The following is a 9,831-nucleotide window of genomic DNA, read 5'->3' on the forward strand; positions in this document are numbered from 1 at the left end:
TTGGCAACACCGATACTGACGCCAACGTTTCGCCGCCTGATTAGGTCATGACGTCTTGTTCTCGTAGACTAAGCTACTAACCATGGCAACTACCAGCAACAGGTGGAGTATACATGCTGCCTCATGTTTACCCCGGCAAGCGCATGCCCAGTATACGGGAATGTTGATGAGATATGCGGTTTGGGCGTGTTAGTTTAAACAGAGATTAGTTATTCTACTGGAGATAAAAACACTTATGTGCACGGAGATCGCTTTTGGCTCAAAACTCTGCTTAAAAACCAAAACATAGCGATGTAAATGTAGCCTAAAAGTCAGGATATCTCTGACCCCACTGAACGTCCTCTGATTCTGTTTATTTCTTGTAAGCTGTTTCCTGCTCAATTAAACTCCTCAAAACACTCCTCCTCCTCTTCCTCCTCCTCTTCATCACCCCTCCTTTCTCTCTGTGGGCCAATCAGGGAGCCACAAAATGCAAATGTGGTTGTGTGAATGTCCTATTTCTTTATAAATAGCTGAGTGCCATGAACAGGAGGTGTGTACCGTAAACAGAATCATTCCTCTGATGTTGGACTGAGTTTAGTTTGGTTTTTTGATTTGTGAGTTCACGCCTCTCCATTTCCTTTGTAGATTTAAAGAATAAAGATGGAATATTTTAACCAAAAAAAATAATATTTTTAGGAAAAGAGTCACAATCTAAAGAGAATAAAACTATAATAGAGAAAAAAAAGTCATACATTTTTGAGAATAAAGTCAGGTTTTCAAGAAAAAGTCATAAAGGTACTATAATTATTATTATTACTATTATATAATAATTTTAAGCAAAATGTTATGTTAATAGTACCGGGATATGTGATAGGCGTATTTTCATGAGAACCCTTTTTTCTCATTCTGTAAAAATTACTTCTAAAGTTGTATTATTTTAGAATACAAAGTCAAAACATTAACATTAAGGTGCTCATATTATGCTTTTTGGCTTTTTCCCTTCTTTTTATTGTGTTATATATCTTTGTTGTTCACGTTATAGGTTTACAAAGTGAAAAAGCCCAAAGTCCACCCCAAAGGGACTTACCATCTCCAACAGAAAACACTGTTCACAAACTGCTCCAAACAGCTCTGTTGTAGTCCAGCCTTTACTTCAGAGACAAACGCTCGTCACTGTGTAACACACGTTATAATGCTCACCTAGCTGCTAGCATGGCACGCCCTCATACTCTGCTTCTGACTGGCTAGTAGTCCTTACCTAGCTACTGAGCATGTGCGACTCCCAACAAAGATGGAACAGAAGTGAGATGTCTCACTCTGTAGCTAAAACAGAGAGCTCAACACACAGGGTGAAAAGAGGAGCTGCAGCAATGTGCAGTACAACAAATATATGGTGTTTTTTTTGTTTTTAATTAAACCATGTAAACCTATTCTGATATAACCTCTAAATACAAGTATGAACCTGAAAATGAGCATAATATGATCACTTCATCATAATTCATTCAGCATAAATCATAATTTTTTGATGATAAAGTAAAAGTTTGACAACAGTCAGGAAGAACTGGGTCACACAACAGTGAGTCATTGAGGGATGTAAACAAATAATGCAAACATAATTAAATGAAGATGAAACCAAAAAAACTCCTCTGTCTCTCCTCCTCTTCCTCCTCAGTTGGTATCGTGTGGACTCGACAGTGGTGCGAGATGTCTCCGTGTTTGGACGATGAAGGCTGCGGTCTCCTGGTCAATCAGTCGGGCTGGACCTGCACGCAACCAGGAGGCCGAGTCAAGACCACCACGGTGAGAACACAACCCGACCGGACTGAACCTGAACCTGTGACTGATATCCTGTTGGTTAACACATTTCCAGACCTTCCTCCACAGCGCTGCGGAGGAGGGTCTGGCTAGTCCACACAGCATTCCGGGATGGGAGAAAAACGTGCTCTGGTTTATTTAAACCAATCACAATCGTCTTGGGCGGCACTAAGCACCGGACACAATGATGGTGCCTCTGCAAAATAGCCTCAGGAAGGAACTTGTTTTGGTGGAACATGTGTACGTTCAAAAGTAGTTTTAGTCGTGCAACAGAAAACTCAGATTGGACAGATAGTCTAGCTAGCTGTCTAGATTTACCCTGCAGAGATCTGAGGAGCAGTTAACTGATAGTCCTCATAAATCCACCGGAGTTTAAAATTACAACACAAAGAAAGAGGAAGTTGATGGACATCGAAAGGAGGGTGCATCCAGCTGAAAATTGAGCATTACCGGAAGTGGAACGTCGTCGATATAGACTAGTTTACACTTTACATACAGGCCCCTCATTATTGTTTTAAGACCGGTGGTGGAATGTAACTAAGTACATTTACTCAAGTACAAATTCAAGGTACTTTACTTGAGTTTTTCATGTTTCTTCTCCTTTGTACTTCCATTTGTGACACACTGACAGGGGATATTATACTGCATAATGAGCACTTTTACTTTTCATACTTTGAGTATATTTCACTGATAATAATGACATACTTTTATTTAATTAAGGTTTTGAATACTTCCTCCAACACATTTTCTAAACATACAAAATTTAAGGTGAACCTTTTTACTAACTTAACAGAAAGACCAGTTTAAGAAATTACAGAAATTATACAAAACGGACAGATGTTGAAGAGAATTAAAGATTTCCAGGCAGAGTAAAATTGGTGCGAGGTCACTGTGAGCAAGGCAGGTGTGCAGATACACACTGTTGGATTTTATTTTTATCATCCACCTCTCCACATTGCTCCCACAGACATAGATATATTACTTTCCTCTGTGCTGTGACTCTTTATTACAGCAGTGGGTGTAAAGGACACACACACACACACACACACACACACACACACACACACACACACACACACACTATGTTTTTATGGTTCACACAGTCAGAAATATTATTAAAGGGAACTGTTTAGAATAAAACTGGTTCTAGAGTTAGTGTGTTTTACTCCCTCCGTGTGTTTAATTTCAATCAAGAATCTGATTTTAAGATTGGCTTCTGAATAACATAATAACATCTAACGAGAATGCTGCTGGCCCTTATTAAAATCACAGTGTTTGTGTGTGTGTGTGTGTGTGTGCGTGCACGTTGATTGAATAATTGCTACCCATAAGCCCTCTCCTCTCCGTCTGTCGTCACTCTTCACAGCGGCTGATTAAGTGGAGCAGTTTCAAAAGCCTCTTCACGGAGCAGGCATCCTCATCGCACCAACCAAACCTCATTCAAGATTTGTTGATTTTTAAAACGCAGCTCTTTATCTTCTTTCACTTCCCTGTCTGTGTCTGTTTGGCTGAAGACTGTCTTATTGAGGCAGATTATCTGATTATATTTCATTACGGTCTATTGAAAAACCTGCAGGTGGATCAGTTGTGAGAGTTCCTGGTTTCTGCTTTGTGATTCTGCAGCAGCCTGCACTCTGCCACTGCCTGTAAACTGTGCGGTGGTAGTTCATCTGCTAGTTTACATGTTTAACTGAGCTTGAAAGTTCATCTTTGAACTAGGGGTGTAGCGATACATTGATCTGGATCAATACATCGACATCATCCTCAACTATCCAATATCATCAAAGTGAAATTGATATTGATAGGTTACATATCGTCATCTTTAAGATGCGCCTGTAAACCGAAGCATTGAGAACTTTGTAAGTGTACAGACAGTTTATTAAAAAGATAGATTATAAAGACTGTAGCGTTCGTGTTTACATTCGGGCGCCATCTTAGAAAACAGTCATGAGCAGTCGAATCACGAACGCTGTGTTTGAGCTATGTTACTGGTTGACTGCTCATGACTGTTTTCCAAGAACGCTTTGGTTTACATGTAGGGACCCTCGTTATGCTACCGTTGAAGTGTGGTGCTATTTTGAGCCTTGTTAGTGGTATAAAATAGTGATTTATCAAGTGCCCCGAAAGCTAGCGTTAGCAGGTAACCACCGGTTTTGCGGTAGCTTGTTAAAAGCTAGAGACATTCGATTAGCATGAAAACATATCCCAGAGAACATTTGACTCGGTACACATATGTTATTAACCCCTAGGTTCATTTTGCGCCGGAAATGTCCTTTAATGGGTCCCAGATAATTGTTTCTCCGGGAGAAATCTGATTTCTTTAATCCCTAACTTTGATTACAGAAACCAGGGCTAAGTTTACATGATGTTTAAGAAATCAGATTACTGCAGGAAGCCGACTGTAACTGGTTGTCTGTATGTCAGAGCTGAGATTTTTCTTCTCAAAGCTGACGGGCACCGAACCCTTCCGCTCACTCCTTCTGTCCTGCGTTTTGGTTGGTCGGTTTGAGACGAGTTGGTCCGCTCTCTGAATAATGAAGTCTGTCAAACCGCCACTGACTTTCACAAAGCTTCCTCCTCTCTGCCCTGTCTGAGAAGCTTCTCCTCCGGTGGGAACTTGTTGTTTGAAAAATGGATAGCAGAGCGAGGAGCTGCTCACCGCCATGCAAGTCAGAGGTGGATCGTCGCTTCTCGGCCTCCTGAGGAAACACACACACTGCTGCGACACTTCAGGACATCTGCAAAATGGGATTTAAAATTTTTTCATTTTTTCATTTAAAATATATTAAGATGAAATGGGAAAAAACTCATCACTCATCCATCAATTCGCGAACTTGGAGAGAATTCTCATGGAAGAATCTAATTTGTTTCTTCATAACACCAAAAGTGAAAAGTGAGAAGCTGCTCAAACATCACAAATTTTGGCGGGAATGTGGGTCTTATGATGTTGACCATTCTCATGTTTTTTGGAATTGTCAGAAAATAACTGTAATTTGTGAAATAGTTTATGACAGCAATATTAATATTAAAGCAAATACTAGGATATGAGGTCCCTACAAGTATTTTGGTGCTCTATCTATGTAAATTTCAAAAAGAGAATACTATTGTGAGTGATATGTACTTAATCAAAATACTTCTAGTAGCGAGCAAGAAAGCTATCACCAGACATTGGTGCAAGGAAACACCACCAACAAAATATCAGTGGCTAACTATTGTTGAAGAGATATTTGTAATGGAGAAACTGACACACAAACTGAGACTTCAGGAAGCAAAATTTGACAGTAAATTGGAAAAATGGAATCTTTACAAGACTCAAAATGAAGACATTGGATTGGAACAATAACTAATAATTACAACCTCAAGATGTAAGACTAAGAAGGTACTTCCCAGGCAATGTTTTTATTTGTTTTTTTCTTTTATTGCTCTTGCGAACTTCTATTTGTAGATGTGGTATAATGTTGTTACAACTGGCATGTTACTGTGAAAAAACTGTCAATAAAGATCTAAATCTAGTGCCGGGAGCTGAACTCTGCTCTCCGGCTTAAAAGCGAGGTTTTTAACTCACACGCAAAAGAGCGCACATCACACCAGTTTCAGCATCACTTCACTGGTTACCAGTTAATTTTAGAATTCATTATAAAATCTGGTCCTTACTTTTAGAGCCTTGCACGGACAAGCTCCTCCTTATATGTCTGACCTGATACAGCGTCACACTTCTTCCCAGAATCTGAGGTCATCAGGTCAGATGTTGTTAGTGGTCCCCCGCACTCATTTTAAAACCAGATCTTTTCAGGCAGTGGCACCCAGGCTGTGGATGCACTGTGGCTCCCTTTACATTGTTCAAACTCTTTTAATTCTTTTAAAAAGCAGTTGAAGGCTTTTAGTTAGATAAGGCCTTTTATGGCTGTCTGATTTTATGTACCTATGTTTTCTTACGTCTTCTATTTATTGTATTTCAATTTATTGTGAAGCACTTTGTGATTTTTATCTGTGAAAAGTGCTAAATAAATAGACACCACATTGAGCTATTTCATTGTGAGATTATTTTCCATTGGATATTTAAGTTCATAAATAAGGGTTTGGGCATGGCTGGCCGAGTGGCACGATATCCAAGGTATTAAAGGGGGGATTTAATTCTTGCATGTTTTACCGTAATGAAACATCATCAGATAATCAGCCTCATTAAAGTGTAACTCTCGCCAAAATGCAATCTAGGGTCTTTTTGTGAATGTACCCGAGTCAAACTTTCGTTTAAAAGCATAATTAGGACGGAAGCGCCACTTTTAAGATGTACCGTATTTTTGTTTTTCGGTCAAATGGCCTTTTGAATGGGAGTAATAGGGGCGCTTTCATGCTAGCCTCAAAATAGCTATTTTTAAAACACTAAGAAGGCTCGACACAACATGAAACTTTGCTATAAGTATCACCAGGGGCTCTACACCTTAACTACACCGGTGCACAAGGGATATACTAAATCTGTGGCTACTTGTTTTGATATCGAGTCGTTTTGACTGCCGAGGTGGTAGCGGCCGGAAACAACAAGAGCTACGGTGAGTTGTTCAAAACCTTTCTTTTTAGTAAACTCTGGGTACACAAACAATGTTCTTAATGCTTGAGTTCATGTGTAGAGCCCCTGGTGATACTTGGAGCAAAGTTTCATGTTGTGTCAAGTCTTCTTAATGTTTTAAAAATAGCTATTTTGAGGCTAGCATAAAAGTGTCCCTAGCACTCCCATTCAAAAGGCCATTTGACCGAAAAACAAAAATACGGTACATCTTAAAAGTGGCGCTTCCGTCCTAAATATGCTTTTAAACGAAAGTTTGACTCGGGTACATTCACAAAAAGACCCTAGGTTGCATTTTGGCGAGAGTTACGCTTTAAGACAGTCTTCAATTAAACAGACAATGACAGGGAAGTAAAGAAAGATAGCTGCGTTTTTAAAAATCAACAAATCTTGAATGAGGTTTGGTTGGTGTAAAAAGTATTCACTACCTTGGAAGTTTTCACGTTTTACAACACTGAATTGACGAGTTAATAGAGGGCTTTTTATTAAGTAACATTAAGTAACATTAAAGGGCAACACATTCTCACTTCCAACTCGTCACATACGGACAGGACCTTCTGGTGTCATTTTTCACAACGGTCCAGTTAGGTTGACTAAAACTACTTGTTTAGGTTTAGGATAACATCTTAGTTGGGATTTAAATAACTGTTTTTTTTTCGTAACTTACGTACCTGATGTTAGTTTAGTACGTTAAACTTAGGTCAACATTAACTTTTGGTTTCACCGGCAATGTTGAAGTCTATGTGATACGCAGGTATACGCAGTATACCCACTAAAAAAGCTCCAGAATTTCCATATAACCACTTAAAAATGCCCAATGACACGCACCAATATACTTTCCATTATATTTTGGTCATCTGTTTTTTCTTTCTTTGTATAGGCTAAATGAAGGTATTTCCACCATAAATTGGTTCATAAAAGTGCATCAGAATGCAGGAAATTAGGTCTTTGTCGCTCAAAATTTCACCCAGACCCCCCAATATGATATGCCCCCCCACCCCACCCCCAAAAGTCCCATTCTGGCTCATATATATACATATACAGTACAGGGGCAGTGGTGGCCTAAAGGTTAGAGATGTGAGCTTGTGACCAGAAGGTCGTCGGTTCAATCCCCAGACTAACAGGATAAATCTGGGTGGGGAAAGTGAAAGAACAGCGCTTGTCCCTCCCCCATCACCACCACTGAGGTGCCCTTGAGCAAGGCCCTTAACCTCCAACCGCTCCAGTGGAGCTGCTCAGTGGCCAGCAGATCAGACTGTGGTTGTACTGGGCAGCTTCCAGGTTCCTGCAAAAGAGAGGCTGCCTCTCAGTGAACCTTCCCTGAATAAATAAAGGTTAAAAAAAAAAAAAAAAAGTATACCCACAACAATACATTATACTACACCACTGTTCACACGGGGCACAAACAGCGGTCTCCTGGGTGAAAGTCTGTGTTTGATTGACCCATCCATCCACCACGACCTCCTTCATCTCACAAGCCGTTGCTCTGAGCATCTAATTTTGCCACGGAGGTTTGTATTGGAGTTACTTGAAACAAGCCTTGTGGTGTGCCTGATTGGTATCAGACGCTGAGGGCCACTGACCAAACTGCAGTATTTGACGGGTTGTAAAGGCCAGCAATTAAAGACTGATCAGTTTGGGGTTATATGATGGACTTTGGATAAATCTAATGTGCATTTTCACGTTTTGATAATTCTGTAAACTAGACACTAAAGGCAACAGAAAAACAGCCTTAATTAACAGAGCCTCCATGCTTTATGCACCCATGCATTAATTCCTTCTTTATAACTCTTTTTAGATTGAACGTTATTTATCCTGAGGGGAAATTGTTGTGCAGCAGCTGCAGGACAAGGTAGGAAAGAGTGCACATTAAATATAAATAAGGTAAAAATCCAAGATATACACAATGCCAAAAATATAAACAGATTAACGGTAAGGATCATAGATATTTATGAGAAGTAAATCATAGTAAATATATGATATTAAATACATCATCATTTTGATATTGAGAACATTTCAGCTAAATAACAGCATAATGGACTCAACCGGGAAGCAGAGCATGCTGGGAGAAGATGTTTGACAAAACAAACATCTGATCTTCAGCTGATGAATGTCTCTGACACGCTGAAACTCTCTCAACTCTCATCTTCATTTGGTGGATGGATGGCGGCGAGTTATTGCGTCTGCCGCCTCCGGCTTTTTTTTTTTTTTTAAAGGGATCTTCACACAACCAAGCCAATCTGCTAATGAAGGACAGCAGATGTGATTGCCTTGCCGTGAGGCAAATTAAATTACAGAGACGCAGCGCCAAGTGGGTGGACCGACGCGAAACTCCGCTGTGTTTACACGAGGAGAGCAGCGAGCGTTCATTAAAGCTCAGAGGAATCAGAGGATCAGAGGAACAAATGACGTTCAATTAGTCCCGAGGAGGTTTCACAGCCTTACAATGACGTACAGAAAGTGCAGAGGATTTAATTAGAGATGTATATAATGAGTCTGGGCGATGCTCCTTCACACAGTCTGATGTCTACACCCTGATGGATGGAGAGGCTTTTTAAATGAATGCCAGTTGCCCTTTCTCTCAAGGTTTATTCATGCTCCCTTTACGTACCAAAATACATACGTTCAGGGTGAGATTTGTGAAAAAAGCAGAGCGTTTTTTAGATCATGCACAACAAAACGTGCAAAAATGGATTCACCCTTTCAATACCGAGGATTAGTTGCTTAACTTAACTAGTCGTTTTGGTGTATGAGTCTGGGTGATGCTCCGTCACACAGTCTGATGTCTACACCCTGATGGATGGATGGAGAGGCTTTTTTAAAGACCTTTTTGGTCTGATGAAAGCCAGTTGTCCTTTCTCTCTAGGTTTATTTATGCGCCCTTTATGTATCAAAATAGATACTATTTCCATTTCAAACGTTGTAACCGTCACTGCCCACATACTTCCATCCCTGCGTCCTTTACGTTGGCATGGATTTTAAAGCTGTGGTATGCACTTTATTTTTGGTGTCGTTGGAGGGAAAAAAATTCCATAATAATCTTTCAGCATATTGTAATTCAAGTGGTCTGAGCGTAAAATAGACTTCTGTATCTCCTCTGGGCTCTGTTTTCAAGCTTTCACACCAGCATTATTTAGTTCGGTTGAATCGTTTGAGGAGGAGAGAACGCGGCAATCGCAGTCGGGTGCACACCAAAAGCGGACCAAACATGCATACCGAGACATGCTTGATGAGGTGGTCTCGGTACGCTTTCAAACAAACTCTGGAGCAGTTTGTTTGCGGTGAAACATGATCCGACCTCGAACCGCACCAACTACTGTATGGGTACTTCCAACACATTCTCACTCCCATCATGTAAAATACGGACGCTTGGTCAGGTGCCTTTGGCGTTGTTATTGACACTAAAAGTCTCCTTTAGCGTCATATCTAAACGCGCTTTATCTAAACACTAGGGGTGTGACGAGACACTC

At 40.3% G+C, this 9,831-nt stretch overlaps 1 protein-coding gene across 1 annotated transcript in view; it reads left to right on the forward strand.

The window, feature by feature from the left end:
* Window positions 1-9,831, forward strand: part of LOC116036298 (chemokine-like protein TAFA-5) — a 63,478-nt gene that overhangs the window by 46,823 nt on the left and 6,824 nt on the right. The window contains exon 3 of the mRNA XM_031279809.2: window positions 1,655-1,782. Coding sequence (XP_031135669.1) covers window positions 1,655-1,782 — 128 coding nt within the window. The remainder of the gene's footprint in view (window positions 1-1,654; window positions 1,783-9,831) is intronic.

The sequence above is a fragment of the Sander lucioperca genome, chromosome 7, assembly GCF_008315115.2.
Source record: "Sander lucioperca isolate FBNREF2018 chromosome 7, SLUC_FBN_1.2, whole genome shotgun sequence".
In the NCBI taxonomy this organism is placed as follows: domain Eukaryota; kingdom Metazoa; phylum Chordata; class Actinopteri; order Perciformes; family Percidae; genus Sander; species Sander lucioperca.